Consider the following 21,431-nt stretch of genomic DNA (forward strand, 5'->3'; position numbering starts at 1 on the left):
TATGAACAGTTTCATCCAATGTACTCGAACCATCTCGTTTGCCTTCTGTTTTTAAATTACATCGATTGAACCGAGACTTGGGAACTCATCGACATGTTTTACCTATTCGAATGATTTACTCTCTTGCTCATAAACCGTCAAACTGATTTTGTTGTATTTTGCTTGAATCATTTGTGACTTTTAAGAGCAGGTAAAAACTGCTGTGTACGTGTGTACCTGAATTGGGGAAAAATGTTGAGATCGAATCAAAAACCATTGTCAGATGATTCATTTTTACAGAACACTCTACCATTCTACTTCACTAATCTCGAGCAATCATGAGGGTCGTTGGATTATTCTAATTCAAGAGTATTCGAAATAATTTCCATCCAAAGATAATTTTTGAGTTGTGAGAAATTCACAGGGACAGCTACAGGTACAGAAATAAAAGGAAGTACAGAAGCTAAGTTTAGGAAAAAATAAACAAGGTACAGGAACAAGTGCAGAAAGTACAAAACCAAGTTCAAAAATGAGGGAAACAAGTAAAGGAAGTACTGGCACAATTGAGTGCAGAAAAAGGTACAGAATGAGCAGATGGTACAGATATAAGTACAAAAGTTACAGGACCAAATACAGAAAATACTGGAGCAGGTGCAGAAAGTACAACAAATTTTGAAACAAGCACAGAAAGTACAGGAACAAACACACAAATTACAGAAACAAGCACACAAAGTACAAAATAAAGTGCAGACAATAGAGGAACAAGTACAGAAAAAAGTTAGAAGTTCAAAAGTTAATCGCAAATGTTGTCGAGGCAACAATTTTGAATGGCAAATCAGAAGAAGAAAATTGGCATCGTTAGAATGCGTGGAATAAAAACTGCTATGCATTTCAATTTGAACGTCATTTTCTCATCCGTTTAACTTTTCAATTACCGTCAATAATCGTTATGAGTCTGTAGCGTGAATTTAGAGTTTTTTTCGGATGGTAAATTGCACGCTGCCTGTTTGCGTTTCGGTAAACCATCGGTTTTATATATTTTGTCCTGTTGTCCGCGATATAAAAAGGTTGGGGTCACTATCATACAGCATTATAATGATATTTTTCTTTAATAATCATTAAAATTGATGAGTAGTTTTGATTTTCTACATTTAATCTAATATTATTGCGCTACGAAGTGTGCAGGGGTCCGCTAGTTTTTTATATGAATTTATATTATATTATGTATTATGCTCAAGTATATCGACAACGGGGAGGGGCAGGGAGTGCATCAGGGTATCTTACAAGTGAATGACTGGATGATGGAGTGGAATGCCAACCTGAGCCATGTGGGGGAAGCTTTGTGTTTTTCCCTGAAGGTCTGAAATGAGTAAGACGCACTCTTCTAACAAACAAACCATCAGGCGGGTTTAAGCCGGTACAGCAAAATTATCTTTATTATATGGCCGGATGCTCTTGCTGGAAGACGCCGTGTCCTCAAAACCCATTTTGGCCTTCTTAACAGCAATCTACTGTAAGTCTACCCGCATACATTGGTAATGCCTTGAACTGATGGTGGCTTCAAACATACATACATACATATACAGTAACTAGCACAACCCAAATCGCTCTATATATGACGGGTCGCAATTTCATATACACTTAACCCTATATTTCCGGAACCGGAAGTTGCATCCGGACAAAATTGTACACTTATTTATGGGAACATAATACCTTTCATTTGAATCCTCTGGAACCGGGATATATCTCAACAAACATCAAACCATAGGGTAACAGAGGTATTTTGGTCCACTTTAGGATTGATTTTATTCTGGCCCACTTTGTAAAAGTATCCACCAATATCTTAATATCTTTAAAAAAAACCCTTCCGAAATATTTATTGTGTTTAGTTTCAAATTGATGCACCATGAAGTTTGTTAAGTGGGCCAAAATACCTCTGTTACCCTACGTATTCAATTGAAGAATTATACGGTTAGTTGAAAGTTTTTTGCTCGATTTTTTTAGTATCATGTACAAAACCACACAGTTCGAAAAAATCTTGTAATTTTACATCTTATAAGATGCACACATGTAACATGTAATATAACGTGTGATTTGAAAATTACGGGGCTCTAAACTGAATGAAATAAAAAACAAAAAATCGATAGCAACAGCGAAACTTGTACCGAGAAACATTCGATTACAAAGCACGTCAGTTAATCGACTGAACCACAGAAGCCCATATCTTCTTGATGAATATTTGATACATATAAATCCATACAGAGGCACTTGGTTACACTCGGAGCCTGTGAAATTCCGTACGAGTGGAATATGGCGTCTTTTGAAAAGTTGAGTAGTTATGAATTGTACTGTTTGTAGAATTATACTACCTGTAAAATTCATACTTATTCTGTGCACGCTCTTGAAACTGAGATTTTTTTACCGAGAATTACAGGCTGATAATTCCGGAGCCGGACGAAATTTGCTAAAATTGTATGGGATTGTAAGACCTTTCATTGGAACCTTAGCTTGTGAAAATTGGTGGAACGGTCTTTGAGAAAATAGAGTGAACTTTTTGCCTTTCTCTATAGAAAGGTATTGGAATTGCTGAAACCGACTTTTGAACGGAGTCTCGGAGACTCATAGTGTTATATACCATTCGACTCAGTTCGGCGAGATCGGAAAATGTCTAACTGTGTGTGTGCACTTTTAGAAGATATTTGAACGCGCTCATTTTTCTCAGAGATGACTAAACCGATTTTAACAAACTTATGCTCGTTTAAAAGCTACTATCGGGCCATTGATCAAGTTCAAAGATCAAACGGATGTGACTTTTTATTCCGGAGATATGATTGTATAAGTGACGTAACCGACAAAATGCGTTGATTTTTACCGCTCTTATATATAAGGGGGCCAATATTTTGGGATCACCTCTAATTTCGTAAAGCGCTAGTGCTCAAAAGTTTAAGAACCTCGAAAAATGTCCTCATGCAAAATTTGAACTAAATCGGACATGCATAAGAGGTGCTGCCCCGGTTTGAAAATTATCGATCTTGAAAAAGCACCATAGGGGAGAGAACATGAAATTTCCAAAATCGAAATTTTTTGTTGATGTCGAAACTCTTAAAACTGCATGAAACGTCAAGATTTAGTGTCATCTCAAAAAAAATTTTTTTTTTAAATCAACTTACTGGAACTTGATTTGATTTTTTTCTAAGCCTTTTGTCATCAACATTTTTTTTTCGATTTCGGAAGCACTTACGAAAATGAATACAGTTAGACTTGAGAATCAAGAACATTTTTCAAGCATACTTTATTAGGTTTTCACATTCACATTAAACAACAATCAATTTCTGGTTGACAGCATGACCAACAAGGGGGGCTACATGAACCGATCCTGGATTGGCAGCGATGTATTTGGCAGCCGGCACTCCTCCCAAATAGTTGTTGTAGCCATGTCCGTATGATCCCCAGGGAAGTCCCCATGGGTTCACTTTGGCGACGTTAGCCTGAACGACGGTGGTCTTTGGTGCGTACCATCCATTCCAGCCTTTATTGTAAAGGGAAGCCGCTGGCCACGCTGCAGATGACCACGAGTTTCCATACGCTGGCCAGGCAACCGAACTGTGGTCATCCCAGCTGTTCAATCCGTTCCAATCGTTCCAGCCATTCCAGGAGTTCCAGCCGATAAAATGCGAAGGCCAAGCCGATGGAACGTAGGATCCGTGGGCAGCGACGGCCAGAATTAGAGATAGCAGAGCGATGAACATCTGAAAACATTCAAAGATTAGTTCTAAAACTAGTTGAATGTGTATCAGTTTTATTACCTTCATTTCGAAAGTGACGCTAAAGGATTTTGATTCTGTGCAAGTCTTAGATACACTGTGCTAACAATCAGAAAATTCACCGTATTTATACGTTCCAAGTAACATCAGAAAATTCTTTTTTCCTGAAGACAATTACCGACTTTTCAACTATGGCTTACATAATCGAGTTTCATACTCCATTCGATTGAGTTTGTGTGTTCTCTTCCGGTTCGTCAATACATAAGCCAAATTGAACTTGGTCGTAATTAGAGTCGTCACTTTAAACTGTAAGCGCTCGAACGTTCGTTTTAAAAAGGATATAAATATCAATGTTTCTAACAGTCACAGACACAGTTCAACAAAAGCATTCGCCTGCTCAAATCGTTCACAAACGCGAACCAACTTTGAAAATGAAGGTTAATTAACTTCAGCACATTAAGTTTCTTGAAACTAATTAATCTGTTTCACAGGTCTTCATCGCTTTGCTATCTCTAATTCTGGCCGTCGCTGCCCACGGATCCTACGTTCCATCGGTTTGGTCTTCCCACTCTCTCGGATGGAACTCATGGAATGGCTGGAACAATTGGAACGGATTGAACAGCTGGGATGACCACAGTTCGGTTGCCTGGCCGGCATATGGAAATTCGTGGTCATCTGCAGCATGGCCAGCGGCTTCCCTCTACAACAAAGGCTGGAATGGATGGTACGCACCAAAAACCACCGTCGTTCAGGCCAACATTGCCAAAGTGAGCCCATGGGGACTTCCCTGGGGATCATACGGACATGGCTACAACAACTATTTGGGAGGAGTGCCGACTGCCAAATACATCGCTGCTAATCCAGGAGCAGTTCATGTAGCTCCCCTTGTTGGTCATGCCGTCAACCAGAAACTGATTGTTGCTTAGTTAGAAAAGTTAATGAAGAAAATTCTTGAATGAATAAAAAAATTTCTTTGACAAATTTCAAATTTTTAACAAAGGTTCCATCAACTCCCCAGTCTTATTTGAAAATTCTCTTTGTTGATCTGGTAGCACGGGAGGAGAGAGATGTGAGGATTCTCTTTATCCCCATTATTCATTATTCTTCAACAGTTTCCAATGTTGGGTATTTTCGGAACTATCATAATTGCTGTAAATTATTTTAAATTATGCAGAATTGTTCAGTTGCTATTCGGCTATAGGTTTAGAACAAAAAAAAATAAAAGGGTTGTATGCTAGACACGACCGAACACGATTACATTAAAAATGAAATAAAAAGGATGGTGAATGCACTAAACAGTGACAAATTAAAAACTTACTCAACTTTTAGTGTTTAGATTTTTTTGCAAATTTCTTTCAGAACAACGAATTCTACTCTATTTGGAGACCTTCCACAAAATTTTACATTTAAAATATCCTCTAAATAAAAGTCAATTATGATGTTTTCAAAGTTACTTAAAAGATCAATTTTTCATACGAACAACCTCAAGATATAAATCTGAACAAATGAAATAATTTTTAAGACAGATGTTTTATTACGTTTGATAGTTCATTTTATAAAACGCGATTAGAGAAGGTTTTATATATTTTGATCGAAAATTGTGAATGTGAAATGTGGCAGCAATACAAAGAAGAAAATATGTGACACAATCCGTAGATCATATTTTGTTACTTTCATTGATTTTCGCTTTTGTATATTAATACTATGTCCACACCTGCAGAAAATAACACGTTTTAACGATAGTAATATAAAGTTAAAACCTAACTGTTTACACTTGTATTATGTTATACGCATGACATATTGTTTGTTATTGAGTTTGTTTATAAACAAACTGCAAAATGTTTACGTCGCAAATATTAAGCACTTGTTAAGAAGACAAATTACTGTGGAGCTTTACTGGGTTCGGGAATTCTCATAGAATAGTTTGTAGTACTTCGGAATAGAAAAATCTACAGTGAAAAAAAATTTTTTTCTTTTTTTTTTGTTTCGATTATAGAGGTTTTAACCTTAAGGTCATTCGCCTCTTCGGGCCAGAAAAACTTTCTGACCCTATGTGCGGGGTTGGGAATCGAACCCAGGTGGGCTGCGTGAAAGGCATCGATATACCCATTACGCTACACCAGTCCCCAGTGAAAAAATTGAAGATGCATTCCCGGTTTCAAGAAGCATGCTTTTTCACAATGCCTCGGAAAAATTGGTAAAAATACTATGTCAATCGCTTCAACTTTTCCACTTCTTCACTCAGAAAGTTTTCTTCTGCGTATTAAAAAGTCATTTTTTGGCCATTTGTTGGTTTTAAATGTTTATATCACGTTAGTTGTCAACGTTTCGAAGGGTATTTACTTCGAAACTTTGGCCATTTACGTGAAATAAATATTTTTAGCAATAAATGATGTCTTTAAACAAAAAAAAAACAAGCATGATTGTACAAGTTTCCTGTTCTGTTTTGTCATGGCTACTCTGATGGAAAACTGTTTCGATAAAAGCTTGCCAATTGACATAGTCGAAAAATGACGGAAAATGCTAGCAGGGTTGTGCTTGACTGATGTGACTGTTTCTAAATATGGAATAACACGGAAGAAAAACATGTTATGTCGCTTAAAACATGAAATCAGAGTTAAAACTCGTTTGAACTCGTAGTGTGAACGTGGTATAAGTAATCCGTGCATACGCAAACAAATTCCTTAATTTTGTTCATATTGTAACATGATTTTATTAATACATGAACGAACATTGTCATAGTTACAACGCACGTAGTGATAAGACACTTGTTGTTTTGATGTAAATCATAATTAAACTGAAACTGCCAGTGACCCGAGTTACAAAATGATACATGTAAAAAAGGTAGATCAGCTTATCTCGAGTTTATCTTCGATACTATATTTTATTGCATGTAATAATTCTATATATCTGTCTGTGAGTCTGTGCAACTTATTTGTACTCCAATTATTCCCTTTTGTGCGATAGTTCATACTTCGCAAATCGGACGAGATTATGACATCATTGACGCACCTAGTGGTGTGATAATGCCTTTCTCTTCTTTCATCACAGTCTCATCAAAATATATTTCATACCTTCATTGAATAATTTTGGACACTAATTTTGACACCAATTGATTCAGATTGATTCGAGTAGTTCACAAAAGCATGATTCAGTGTTTATGTCACACAGTCAGCATATTTTTTCCAAACTAGTGCTTGACATTTGCGTTGCCTATTTGTATGAGAACAGTGATGCTAATCTAAAAAACCCTTCTCGGTCAACTTAGTGGAATTTTCATATATCTTGAAAAATCGCCATAGGGGGGAGTACATGAAATTTTCGAAATCGAAAAAAAAATTTTTGATGCCAAAAGGCTTAGAATTGCATGAAACGTCGAGATTTAGTGTCATCTCGAGAAAAATTTTTTTTGAAGAAATCGACTTTTTGGGACTTAGAAAAAATATCAAAATTTTTCTAAGTCCCAGAAAGTTGATTTTTTCAAAAAAAAATTGTTTATGAGATGACACTAAATTTCGATGTTTCATGCAGTTTTAAGAGTTTCGGCATCAAAAAATTTTTTCGATTTTAGAAATTTCATGTACTCCCCCCTATGGTGCTTTTTCAAGATCAAAAATTGTCGAACCTTTACCACCGGACAGCACCCCTTACACATGTCCGATTTAGCTCAAATTTTGCATGAAGGCTTTTTTCGAGGTGCTTAAACTTTTGAGCACTAGCGCTTTACGAAATTAGAGGTGATCCCAAAATATTGGCCCCCTTATATATAAGAGCGGTAAAAATCAACGTGTTTTGTCGGTTACGTCACTTATACAATCATATCTCCGGAACCAAAACTCACAGCCATTTGATCTTCGAATTTGATCAATGGCCCGATACCCAAGTAGCAATCCGCAACTAGTTCTGATACGACAAAGTCCAAACTATGTTGCAACAAGAGCACGACTATGTTTTTTATGTTATACTGGTTAAAACATGGTGACAGCAGTGTTTCTTTATAAAGTAAACACATTAAACTAACTATCATTTGTAAGTTATCGTTACTTGATTCTAACATATCTTTAATCACAGCTATGCTTTTAGCTACTAGTTGTAAAAAGGTTTATTTTTCGTTGCGAAACCATTATAAATACGTAAGCGTATATGTAAATCGTTACTGTGAATTGATATAGTAATAACTTAGATATTATAAGATTATAACATATGATTTCTTCATTGATTCAGATAGTTATCGGTAAGTTTTCCCAACGTTATGATAACGAAAATGCAAACAAAACAACCTTTGTTAGCTTGAATATGGCGAACACAATATGGAGTGTCAAGAAGTGTATGAAACGTAAAGAAAACCAGGATATTACTACTACTATGACTACTTTTTTATTACTACTTTTTGCCAAAAATAGTGAAAGGCAGAATAGTCATTTTTGTTCTATGCACTATCATAAACACGAAGATAATATAAGGATTGAACATTGATTGTGATAATATTATAATGCTCATGATATATGAATTTAAAATGATAAGAAATCACTCTACTTGGAATAATTTTGAGCATTCTGAACATAGGGTTATTTTGTTGTTAATTTTTTTTTCTTGTTGGTCATTTTTTTTTCTTTTAGGCTACTCTGGCCGAGGGGGGTGGTTACAACGATCCGCACTTTCCATACCGGACGAACTAGGCTATGGTGCCCAAATGAACACTAGTAACGATGGAGGAAACCGGTCTATCATTGATAGGTTCCCTCCAGCATGTAACCCAAGCGACAGAATCCTTTATGGTTATCAATTTGCAACGAAAGATACGAATATCTTCTATTGCAAGTTCGCCAGAGAGTTTGTCACTTGGGCAGGAAGTGTGTGCTTCACCCTGTAACCAGTCAATTATTGAGTCGTGCGTCTGAATCGTATTGGTATTTTGTCATCCTACCAACTGCTCCTGTGTCTTAAATGTCCTCGTCGATGAGTCTTTGAAAAATTTCGCATTGTATCCGCTTCGGTCGTGGCCCTGCTTTCCTATATAGTCTTTTATGTCTGAAGAGGTACAAACGATTATTACTTCCTATTGAGTTACTTCCTATTAAGTTCCTATTAGATGTAGATATGTTTGGTCTACTAACACTAACCATTCTAATCTGCTCTGATTATTTCTATCTTTGTCGAAGTTACGTTACATTTCCTTTTCCCCATTGCATCGCTTTTTTGACTATGCTAATAATAATAATAAGAGCCACCCTAATACCATCTACATCGAAATATGGCTTATCTATCCGTGTCTGTATATGATTTGTTCTAAAGATATCACAGCTCTAACGTTTAAGGTTTAGCTTCAAATGTTTTTGTCCCCCGAACATCAAACATGTAACAATGCAGAATCCATTGTTTCTTGAACTCCTTTACTAACGCTAAGACAGGTAGCCGATCCTTGTTACGGCAACTCTTATATAAAATAACCATACCTCATACTAAAACTGAACGGTGTTACAAAAATGAATCAATGTGAATTTTATTAAACAAGTCATTTTATTATTTCAAGAAATGGAAAAATCATCTATTTCTTAAGCAACAATCAGTTTCTGGTTGACAGCATGACCAACAAGGGGAGCTACATGAACCGATCCTGGATTGGCAGCGATGTATTTGGCAGCCGGCACTCCTCCCAAATAGTTGTTGTAGCCATGTCCGTATGATCCCCAGGGAAGTCCCCATGGGTTCACTTTGGCGACGTTAGCCTGAACGACGGTGGTCTTTGGTGCGTACCATCCATTCCAGCCCTTGTTGTAGAGGGAAGCCGCTGGCCACGCTGCAGATGACCACGAGTTTCCATACGCTGGCCAGGCAACCGAACTGTGGTCATCCCAGCTGTTCAATCCGTTCCAGTCGTTCCAGCCATTCCAGGAGTTCCAGCCGAGCGAATAAGGAGGCAATGATGAAGGAATGTAGGATCCTTGGGCTGCGAGTGCGAAACAGAGAGATAACAAAGCAACAAAAACCTGTGAAACAGAATAATTAGATTCAAGAAATTTAATTCATTCAGTTTGAATAACCTTCATTTTCACAGTTGGTTTGGTTTAGTAGACGATTTGAGCTGGTGGATGTTGCTGATGGACTGTGACTGTAACTGTTAGAAGCATTGGTATTTATATCCTTTTGATAACGAATGTTCGATCGATTGTAGCTCATTGTCATGACAGTAATTATGACCGCGTTTTGTTCGTTTATGGAATGACAATCCGGAAGAGAATTGAAAAACTAAATCGAATGGAGTGGTTGAAATCGGGTTGAAAAGTCGAGTTTTCTTATGAATGACTTAATTGCTTAAGGAATCCATTCCAGTTAGCTGTGAACACTGAAATTTTCAAGTTTCGATTGGATGGTATAAATACTATGATGTTTGCCGATTCTGGGCACAGTGTATTTGAGACTTGCACAGAATCACAATCCCTTAACATTACCTTCAGAATGAAGGTAAAAAACTGATACACGTTCAATCAGTTTTAGAACTAATCTTTGAATGTTTTCAGATGTTCGTCGCTCTACTGTCTATAATTCTGGCCGTCGCTGCCCACGGATCCTACGTTCCATCGGCTTGGCCCTCCCACTCTCTCGGCTGGAACTCCTGGAATGGCTGGAACGACTGGAACGGATTGAACAGCTGGGATGACCACAGCTCGGTTGCCTGGCCGGCATATGGAAACTCGTGGTCATCGGCAGCGTGGCCAGCGGCTTCCATCTACAACAAAGGCTGGAATGGATGGTACGCACCAAAAACCACCGTCGTTCAGGCCAACGTTGCCCAAGTGAACCCATGGGGGCTTCCCTGGGGATCGTACGGACATGGCTACAACAACTATTTGGGAGGAGTGCCGACTGCCAAATACATCGCTGCTAATCCAGGATCGGTTCATGTTGCTCCCCTTGTTGGTCATGCCGTCAACCAGAAACTCATTGTTGCCTAGTTAGCTCATGAAGAAAATTCTTGATTGAATAAAAAGTTTTTTTGACATATTTCAAAATTTTAACAAAGGTTTCGTCAAGTTCCCGGTTTAATTTGAATACTAGTTGATTCATCCGGCGTTGCTCGGAAACGTTTCGTGAAGTAAGGTCGAAAAAATTTCTAGAAATTGTCCTCCCCATTGATACTCTGACTGCAATGGAACACAACTTAGATGACAAACCGATTGAACAATACTCCGTTCATGTTCAGATTGCGAATGATCAGTGTCCCATCTCAGATCTCACAATAATCATAATGTTCATGGTATTCTCGACAAATTGGGTCAGTTTTATATTTGAACACTTTTGTTAGAAACATTCAAAACACCTTCCTCTCTATAAATATCTTCTTAGTAATCTCCGAGTTTCATATGTATATGTGCTTGTAACGTACTTTCTTACTTGAGCATTTATTTTCAAAAACACTTCTTCTAGTCTAAATGTCGATTCTCTTCAAATTTTATAAATTTCGTCATTGACCCTCTCCCCCCAATTTAAGGATACTTGCTACACTCCCTCCCCTATAAAAAAAACCCTTACAACTATCTCCGAAAAGCAAAAAGCATCTGTTGCAGGTGTGATAGCAATCCGTTCAGTAGTTTCGGAGTTATGCCGTTACATCTCTCTTTTTAAAGGCACTTGCTAAATCCACCCCCCATATAATCATATCTAAGGTATAGAAAATGTAGGCATGGTCTTCAAGAATTATCGATTCTTGTCAAATCTTAGGAATTTTTTCATGATCATGATCATTCTGAAATTTGATTAGGCTTTTTTGAGAAAACGATTGTGCTTTGAGAAACGATTTTATACTGGAACCGGAATTCTAAAATCGGTATGGCCGAAGTCAGATAAATTCACCTGAATAGCTGTATAGTTTACATTTGTTTCAAAATATTTGAAAATCAGTGAAGACATCTTTGAAAAATCATAGCACGAATTAAATTTTTAGATGCCTTCTGAATCGAAAACTGAATACCACTTAAACTGAAAAAAGTTAATTTTTTTTATCGACTATCCAAATCTGCTAACCCGATAAACCTGATTAATTTATGTGGAATAGACATTTTTATACTAATCACCCTGTATCCCTGAAACCGGAAGTTGGATCTGACTGAAGAGCAAGATGTTTTAAAGAATCTTGAAACTTTTCATTTGCATCTTAGATGATTCTTAGATTTCATTTGAATCTTAGATCGGTTCAGCCATCTACGAGAAGAATGAGTTACACATTTTTGATTTCGTTTCATATATCATCCTGTAGTTCCGGAACCAGAGGTCGGAACCAAACATAATTCAGGAACTTTGTTTGGGAGCATACGAACTTTCGTATGAATCTGAATTTGAAGAAAAGAAATATTCAGAGAAAATTGAGTGAAATTATTTGTCATACACGCATTTGCTGATCTCGACGAACTGATTCGAATGGTATATGGATGTTATGTTCTTCCAGCATTTATTGCTGTAAGTAGTTTAAAACAATATAATTAAAAAAAAATCTGCCATCATCTGGTTTATATATGCCATATTCGAAAGATTATGTTGCCAAAAATGAACCGTGCTAAAATTGGTCCGAGGCAAATTGTCATAAAAATGGATGCTGTACACAGTCTTTTTGGTACTTAGAAACAATTATATGTAACAGTATAAAAAATCGTGTTTCATGTTGCTCCCAAGCATTGCTTTTTCATACAGCGCTCAAAATTCCTTCTACTGGAATAAGGCTTACACAAAAATATCGATATCTCTGTTAAAAATGGACGGATTTTAACAATCTATGGCTTGTTGGATAGGTATTACCGAGCGAAATCTAAGTCTGGAAACATATTCTGTTTTCAAGGTCAAATGTGACAGATACTGTCAAAAAACTGAAAACTTTGACATAAAACTTCGTATAACTCAAAAAGTAAACATCCAATCTCAAAACCATTCAATATCGTTCTGGGTGACGGGGAGACCTTTCATTTGCGACTAGTTTGATCAAAATCGGTCCAGCCATCTCTGAGATCTCGACCTCTTAGTTGACAACACACACACACACACAGACATTTGCTCAGTTCGTCGAGCTGAATCGATTGGTATATGTCACTCGGCCCTCCGGGCCTCGGAAAATTTTTCGAAAGTTTGAGCGAATTCTATACCTATTTTTTATTCTTATAAAAAAAGGTAAAAATAGGAAAATTTGCCGGAAAAGTGGGAAAAATCCATAAAGTTGTTTTGTATGGAGAATGGAATTTTTGAAAAAGTTGCCTATGCTTGCTAGATCATTGATAGGTGTTTGGCGCATAACGAATTGCATAAGTGTTTGGTCGTCGAAGAAAAGAATACTAGATCGTTGAAAAAATCGTTTGGCGCGCAACGTGTAGTTTCGTGTGGATGCATACTTGATCCATGCGATTTGTCACTTCGAGCCACGTACTTAATTGGGTATGAAAATTATTGCTTGAAAAATTACCGGATGGCGCAATGCACATGACTGACCCAGGGTAGTTTCATCAAACAGACAATTTTCACGAAACTGTGTTGGGTCAGCACTTAACAACGGGGGTTTGAGCGAACCTGATATAAAAACCTGGTTCGAAACGGACTCGATTTTCAGTTTAGCAACGATGAAACAAGGTTCGAAACTGACTTTAAACAAACGGTTTTCCAAAACTGGTGGTGGAAACTGGGTTAGGTTTAGAATCAAGTGAATACGACATAAATTAAATAATGGCGAAATACATATGGCTGTATGACCGCTGTACTGCCTATACTTGCATATCAGTCCTATATTCGGCATGTCGAGAAAAAGACGATCAAAATTTTATTTAAAATTTGTTTAATTTATTGTGCTACCTAATGCTAAATCATGGTATTATCACATGAAATATCGCTAATACACCTGTGCTATTCCAATATTGCAACACATAAAATTATTGAAATTTGCACTAAATGGGACTTTTATTGCAATTTCTGAGAGTATATTGAGGATAGATTGCATTGCAGCTAACTCGAAATTCGCGAAAATCGATATGGGACTGATATGCGAATATGGGCAGTGTAGGCAAAAGAAAAAGTTCTGATATCGTTTACCAGGTAAAGGATTTTGTGTGATGAAGTCAGATGAATAATATTGGCCATTGTGAGCGTGAGTTTAGCAAATCAGAATTTTTTTTAATGAATCAATGAAAAGATTGAGCTTCTACAAGCTCTAAAGGCAAACTAAGAGATTTTTTTTTCATTTCATTTTTTCCCGGGTTGGTGGTTAAATGCATAGGGCGCTAGTCCTACAAGCAAGTTGTCGTATGTTCGAGCCCCGACCTGGAAGGATTCTTAGTGTCAGTAGGATCCATAGTACTAGCCATGCAATGATTCTGTACACTAAGAATCGGCTGCGAAGTCTGTTGAAACAGAAAGGCTAAATTCCACAAAAGGAATGTAATGCCAGATCTTTGACTTTGCCTTTTTGCCTTTCTCTATAGAAAGGTATTAGAATTGCTGGAAAAACCGACTTTCGAACGAAGCCTCGGAGACCCATAGTGTTATATACCATTCGACTCAGTTCGACGAGATCGGAAAATGTCTGTGTGTATGTGTGTGTGTGTGTGTGTGTGTATGTGTGTGTGCACTTTTAGAAGATATTTGAACGCGCTCAATTTTCTCAGAGATGGCTGAACCGATTTTAACAAACTTGGGCTCGTTTGAAAGCTACTGTCGGGCCATTGATCAAGTTCGAAGATCAAATGGCTGTGACTTTTGGTTCCGGAGATATGATGGTATAAATGACGTAACCGACAAAACACATTGATTTTTACCGCTCTTATATATATATATGGGTGCCAAAATTTTAGGATCACCTCTATTTTCGTTAAGTTCTAGTGCTCAAAAGTTTAAGCACCTCGAAAAAAGCCTTCATGCAAAATTTGACCTAAATCGGACATGCGTAAGGGGTGCTGCCCGGTGGTAAAGGTTTGACAATTTTCGACCTTGAAAAAGCACCATAGGGGGAGTACATGAAATTTCCAAAATCGAAATTTTTTTTGATGCCGAAACTCTTAAAACTGCATGAAACATCGAAATTTAGTGTTATCCCGAAAAAAAAATTTTTTGAAAAAATCAACTTTCTGGGACTTAGAAAAATTTTCATATTTTTTCTAAGTCCCAAAAAGTCGACTTTTTCAAAAAATTTTTTTTCGAGATGACACTAAATCTCGACGCTTCATGCAATTCTAAGCCTTTTGGCATCAAACTTTTTTTTCGATATCGAAAATTTCATGTACTGGCGATTTTTCAAGATATATGAAAATTACACTAAGTGGACTAAGAAGGCTTTTTGCCTTTCTCTATAGAAAGGTATTAGAATTGCTGGAAAAACCGACTTTTTTAGATTAGCATCACTGTTCTCATACAAATAGGCAACGCAAATGTCAAGCACTAGTTTGGAAAAATGATGCTGACTGTGTGACATAAACACTAAAGCATGCTTTTGTGAACTACTCGAATCAATCTGAATCAATTGGTGTCAAAATTAGTATCCGAAATTATTTAATTAAAGTATGAAATATATTTTCATGACACTGTTATGGAAGAAGAGAAAGGCATTATCACACCACTAGGTGGATTAAAAAGGGTTTTTCATTTTACTTTCGAATGAAATAGATAAGCACATAATAAGTGACAATTAGATCAATGTTAAAGATGATTACAATAATGGATTGAGACTGCAATTTTATGTTTCATGTTCTGTAAAGCTTTTTTTTTCAAATTGGTAAGATCAATACCAAATTAAAATTAAAGCGTCGTCTCTCTAAGCAACTTTTAAGTTCCACAGTGCCTGAAAAATATTCACTTTGTTAGAGCTCTAAAATACGCCTATTTGTCAACTTGAACGTACAGAAAAAGTTCTGAGGATACTTTCTCGCTGTTTAAAAACTCTATTAGGAACTTCTTCAAAGTTTGTTCTGTTGCGTCGGGTGAACATTCAAGTATGAGCAATTTCTTTAAAACGGAGCCTTCAGAATGCTTTGTATGTTGCTGAAGCCTTTGCTCTTTTACGAACTTTTGGTTACTTGGGCTAAATACTAATTGTAAATATATCCTACCCTACAGAATGAACAACTCTAGAAAAGAAACTCTTTAATTAGAGATGATAATCTGTGCATTTGCACGATTTTTTTTTAACAGAAGTATTTCACATTTTCACATTAATCTTTTGTGATATTTCTTTTCGGGCTAAAGCAAATGTGTGTCAAATTCTGTTGATTGTAGGTTCAGAAATATAATGGAGAGAAACGTTAACCACTTAGTCGTTTCACAATTCTGATGTACGAAAACATAAATTCGAACAAATTTTTGGGCGAGACGAAGTTCGACGGGTCAGCTAGTCTCTTATAAAAAATATATTTATGTATAAATTTATGAAGAGCAAGAAATACCTGTGCAAAGTTTTATACACGCAAAGACCGAAATCAGCTTTTTGGCGAAAAAATTAGTTGATTTGCTGATTTTAGTTAGTTATTTTTTAGGACAACTAAAAAATTCTTATATTTGCTAATTCAGATTTGTTATTTTCGAACCCCTTAATGATGCTAAAAAGTTGGTTGAATTTGCTAATTTTTCAGTTGATTTTGCAACATTTACATGCTGTCATTTCTTAGCAAAGACACGCTCCACTTTCATTCAACTAATATTTTTAGCAAAATCAACAAAACTATGGTTGATTTTAACAAATAATTATTGTTGATTTCAGTAAAAAATGTTGTTGAATTAAGTGATATTGTTGTTAATTTCAATGAAAATTGACAGTTAATAATAACAATAAACCTTCTTGAGTTAAGTAAAATATATACTGATTCCAACTAATACGAACTGTTAATTTTAGCTACAGCCAAAACGAGTCCAATTAATTAATTCATTTTAATTGGAATTGTCAGTTGATTTGATCAATAAACTTTCTTGAGTTTAATAAATTTATTTCTGTTTATAATGTGAATAATTGATTTTGCACTATAAACTAATAGCTGCTTTCCTAAGTTTGTAAAAGGCCTCTTAACAAAAGAAACAATACATATGGGTACGGTCCTGATTATAACTCATTTTATCTAATTTGTTGAATTCTTATGCACTGTAAAAATGATTTGCTTCTCCAAACAACATTTTGTTTGTTCATTGTAAACTCTCACTTACAATCACGAAGCGTAATTACAAACGATCTGCTTTGGTTAGGCACTGAATGTAATGAATGGCCAATGAAAATGTCTTACCATTTCGGATAGTAGCTCTTTGATTCATGTGTCCTACTCTATTGTTGTAGATGCTGCTTGTAACATCACGGTAAATTTTCCAAATGACCGTACAGGGAAGTGTCAGTTTCAATTTGTTTACTTTCTTTTCTGATTATTGAGCGACTAAACGAGTATATTTTCGTTTATTTACATGTACTAAGCGGAAACCAAAGCATTCAGATGTCGTCTCATACAAAAAGTTCAGAGATAGAAGTCGGAATGGCAAAGCAAGCATAGAATATGCAATAAACATATACTTTCTGCACTGGTCACAGAAGTGATTGTTAGTTAATCTTTTAATAATTCTCTGATAGCTGAAAGCACTCCACAAATAAACTTAAACCAAGCAACTTTACAGCAGTTTTACATATCGGTCAGTTAGAAATTTCAAAATCTATATATAAAATATATCAAAACAATTTCAACAAGACTATCCTTTTTTGTTTTTCAACGAATTGTGTTGCTTTGACACTTCTCATGAGTTTTTGACTAATAAACTTGTTAATAAAACCAATTGCATTTTTGTTTTCTTTGTGCTGTCTTTCTGCAGTGACAGCGTCAAACTATTTGATTTTAATAACAAAATTAGTTGACAACGAGAATTTCGTGTGGGATTGAAATGTTGCTGGTTTGTGTCCAGGATTTTCGCCATCTAAATATATTCGCTAAAAACAAGAACTTTTTTCAGCAAATTAAATTCTGAATATTAACCAATTTATTTGTTATTTTTGCAGTTTTGATGTTAAAATCAACTAATTCAAAAACAGTAATACGAATTAGGTGCAAAGCTAATTTCGGTCGTTCCGTGTAGCAATTCGTGCAGTAGTTCCGGAGTTATGCCCTTACACGGAGAACCCTCCGATCATAAAATTGCGATATCGCAGTTTTTGATTCTTGCGATAGTTGATTCAACTAATTTCTTTTTGATTCAACCAATATGGTTTTTGATTTGCATATATTCAGGTAGTTGAAAAATGTGTTGTTTTGAATGCTGTCAAATGCCGGAGACAGCTGAAAGCAAAACAATAATCGCAATCAAAATATTTTTTGTTGAAATCTGTTCGCATCGCTTCAGAATGCAAATGAAAACAACATCGATAGTTAAAACGTTTGTGAAAATTGTGTTCGTTCGATTTGAATAAATTTATGATTCCATAACAAGTACCGAACAGCGGTATCGGGATAAATTTAACCTTGCACAAAACGACCGAAATTAGCTCTGCACCTAATTTGTATTACTGTTTTTGAATTAGTTGATTTTAACATAAAAACTGCCAAAATAACTAATAAATTGGATGATATTCAGAATTTAATTTGCTGAAGAAAATTCTTGTTTTTAGAAAGTATTTCTAGTTGGCGAAAATCCTGGAAACAAACCAGCAAAAATTCAACCCCACACAAAATTCTCTTTGGCAACTATTTTGTGGTTAAAATTCATCACTGTTGAAAGACAGCACAAAGAAAACAAAAATTCAATTGGTTTTATTAACAAGTTTATTAGTCAAAAACTCATGAGAAGTGTCAAAGCAACACAATTTAAAAAAAAAACAAAACCAACATAGTCTTATTGAAATTGCTTGTGAATTGTTTTGATATTTTTGTGTTACATATGAATATTTGATTTTCTAACTGACAGTTATGTAATAATGCAGAAAACTTGCTTTGTTTAAAGTTATTTGTGAAGTGCTTCCAGTTCTCAGTGAATATTGGTGAAAACATAAGATTAAGTTATTGAGATATTGTTGGGACTTGATTCTAGTGCATCGTGCTTTCGAACATTTCAAATCGTGCCAGTGAACGACAGTATTATTTATAGATTAACTAACAATCATTTTTGAACAAGGGCAGAATGTACTCAAACGTGTTCATTGCATACTCTTTGTTCATATTAAATATAAAGGATTTTTGCATAATGCCATACTCATCGAAACAGAATAAACGATATTGTTCATTTAATCACCGATATTTTGAAAATAACGCTAATCTATTTTAACATAAGAAACAATCTTTTCTCGGTTAATTTTTCAAATGAAAATATAGTAAGTGACAGTGACTCTGGTTACTTTCTCTTTTCTATTGAATTTTATGTCGTTCAGGAATTTAACTCTGAACTCTTTGTATGAGACGACACCTGAATGATTTGGCTACCGTTTAATAACGTTTGAACGGAAATATTCATAGCCGCTTCACAATATCATATCAATAGAGGACAATTTACAAAATGAAAAGCTACTATCAAAAATGATAAGATTTAGATTAGCTGTTAAATTCTGTGGTTAAGTAAAGCAAATCGTTTGGAATTACACTTCGTGATAGTTTACAAAGAACAAACAAAAATTTGCTTGGGAGAAGCATATCATTTTTACTGTGTATAACCACGAATAGAATAAGTTTCATGAAAAGATTAATAATACGCAGAACACAAGGAAGAGAAGGTTAGTCAGAGTCATTTTGATTTCTGTCAACTTCCTACGAAGCAACATAAAAGATTCAATAAAAACAATTCGGGGAAAAAATCAAAAAGACTTACTTTCTATGTAAACATTGTAACATTCGTTTGGAATGTAAATTAACAGTTTTTGTGAATGTTTTTTGTCCCTGCTTCGTATTTTTGTTTATATTTTCATCCTCATTATATTCATCAACCAAATTATTTTTCCTTTATCGAGTAATTTGCATCGTACTGACGAGATCAATAAATGTATGAAGAAATTCTATCGATGTCGTAGTATTTTGACGCCAGTGGTGCGAATCCTGAGCATCTCATAATACCTGAAACAAATAAACCAAAACAGCTGATTTTGGCGAATAAAAGCTTCAATTAGCTTAACAAATAAACGATACATAAAATTTAATACTTCCCTTATTATTTTTCGAGCATTTTAGTTTTTATTTTACTGTTTACGAAATAAGCAATCAACCCTCAGGGGTGCCAGGTCAGGCTTTTTGAAAGTCGGTTCGGTAGCACGTCAAAGAGTGTGCTTCACTTTGTAGATTTAGGAATAAAAACGTGATTAATCCACCTAGCAGTGAGATAATACCTTTTTTTTATCAATCCGCATGTGTTTTTTGCATGGATATTCTCAGGTGTTTTAGTTCTCATGACATCATTTTAATTATCGTCGTTTTAAACGGCAAATTGAGATTTTATTCACTCATTACCCTGTAATGCCGAAACTGCAAATCATATCGGATTTCAATCTTAACGTGTGACAATCGATTGAACATTCCATGAGATGTCGAAGTAAGTTCCACTTTAGAGTTTTTCGTCATCATTTATGGTACTTCTAGAGCCGGTATTCAGGAACTAGTATAACCCAAAATGATTCGAATGGCCTTAAACTAATACGCCAAACAATTTACATCTTCTATATCGGTATGAATTTTAAAAACTCATCATCTGTAATTCCAGAATAGGATAAAATTCACCAATTTTGTATGGGACCTTAAGTCCTTTAATTTGAATTTCTGTGTTTGAAGTTCGATTTGGTCTTTTTGAGAAAATGATTGAGCTTTGAGAAACGATTCGATACTGGAACCGGAATTCTAAAATCGGTGTAGCCGAAATCAGTTATATTCACCTGAGGAGGAGACATCTTTGAGAAATTGCAGTGCGAATTAAATTTTGGGGGTACATTTCGAATCCAAAAACGAATGCCGCTTAAACTGAAATAAATTTATTTGGTAATCGACTATTCAAATCTGCAAACCCGATAAACCTAATTATTTTTTTGTGAAATTGACATTTTTATACTAATCACCCTGTATCTCCTAAACCAGAAGTCGGATCTGACTAAAAAGTAAGATGTTTTATAGGATTTGAAGACCTCTCATTTGAATCATAGTTGATTCTTAGGTTTTATTTGAATATTAGATCGGTTCAGTCATCTACGAGAAAAATGAATTGCAATATTTTAATTTCGTTTCACATATCATCCTGTGGTTCCGCAATCAGAAGTCGGATCCAAACGTAATTCAGGAACCTTATTTAGGAGTATACGACGTTTCATATGAATCTGAGTTTGTAGAGTTTGTAGTTTAGCCATCTCTGTGAAAATTGAGTGAAATTATTTGTCACACACGCATTTGCTGATCTTGACGAACTGATTCGAAAGGTATATGGGTGTTATGTTATTCCAGCATTTATTACTGTAATTAGTTTAAAACAATATAAATATGGAATTGCTTTCAACTTCTGCCATCATCTGGTTTACATATTCGAACGATTATGTTGCCAAAAACGAACCGTGCTAAAATCGGTCCAAGGCAAACTGTCATGAAAAAGGATGCTGTACACAGTCTTTTTGGTATTTAGAAACAATTGTATATAACAGTATAAAAAATAGTGTTTTACGTTGCTCCCAAGCATTGCTTTGTCATACAGCACTCAAAACTCCTACTGCTGGAATAGGGGAAAAAGTCGTTTACA

The 21,431-nt window shown here is 35.5% G+C and overlaps 4 protein-coding genes across 4 annotated transcripts; 2 read left to right on the forward strand and 2 right to left on the reverse strand.

Annotated features, from left to right (window-relative positions):
- Positions 1 to 3,240: 3,240 nt before the first annotated feature.
- On the reverse strand, positions 3,241 to 3,886 carry LOC131431898 (uncharacterized). Its single transcript, XM_058597850.1, has 2 exons — positions 3,786 to 3,886; positions 3,241 to 3,728 (listed from the first exon to the last, which is right to left on the reverse strand). Exons 1-2 carry the CDS (start codon positions 3,789 to 3,791, stop codon positions 3,294 to 3,296), a joined length of 441 nt encoding a protein of 146 aa, XP_058453833.1. The 5' UTR covers positions 3,792 to 3,886; the 3' UTR covers positions 3,241 to 3,293.
- A 179-nt stretch (positions 3,887 to 4,065) lies between these two features.
- Positions 4,066 to 4,681, forward strand: LOC131431895 (uncharacterized). Its single transcript, XM_058597847.1, has 2 exons — positions 4,066 to 4,180; positions 4,235 to 4,681. Exons 1-2 carry the CDS (start codon positions 4,094 to 4,096, stop codon positions 4,667 to 4,669), a joined length of 522 nt encoding a protein of 173 aa, XP_058453830.1. The 5' UTR covers positions 4,066 to 4,093; the 3' UTR covers positions 4,670 to 4,681.
- A 4,582-nt stretch (positions 4,682 to 9,263) lies between these two features.
- LOC131431897 (uncharacterized) lies at positions 9,264 to 10,142 on the reverse strand. The gene is made up of 2 exons (XM_058597849.1): positions 9,788 to 10,142; positions 9,264 to 9,733 (listed from the first exon to the last, which is right to left on the reverse strand). The coding sequence occupies exons 1-2, from the start codon at positions 9,791 to 9,793 to the stop codon at positions 9,299 to 9,301; spliced, it is 441 nt and encodes a 146-aa protein (XP_058453832.1). The 5' UTR covers positions 9,794 to 10,142; the 3' UTR covers positions 9,264 to 9,298.
- A 60-nt stretch (positions 10,143 to 10,202) lies between these two features.
- Positions 10,203 to 10,699, forward strand: LOC131429372 (uncharacterized). The gene is made up of 2 exons (XM_058593449.1): positions 10,203 to 10,208; positions 10,265 to 10,699. The coding sequence occupies exons 1-2, from the start codon at positions 10,203 to 10,205 to the stop codon at positions 10,697 to 10,699; spliced, it is 441 nt and encodes a 146-aa protein (XP_058449432.1).
- The last annotated feature ends 10,732 nt before the right edge of the window (positions 10,700 to 21,431 follow it).

The sequence above is a fragment of the Malaya genurostris genome, chromosome 2, assembly GCF_030247185.1.
Source record: "Malaya genurostris strain Urasoe2022 chromosome 2, Malgen_1.1, whole genome shotgun sequence".
Taxonomy (NCBI): Eukaryota; Metazoa; Arthropoda; class Insecta; order Diptera; family Culicidae; genus Malaya; species Malaya genurostris.

Bases quoted from the DNA above. Each gene is read 5' to 3' on its own strand.
- LOC131431895 (XM_058597847.1), top strand. From the start codon at position 4,094: ATGTTTCTAACAGTCACAGACACAGTTCAACAAAAGCATTCGCCTGCT. The intron at 4,181-4,234 runs GTTAATTAACTT...TCTGTTTCACAG, and splicing joins AACCAACTTTGAAAATGAAG to GTCTTCATCGCTTTGCTATC.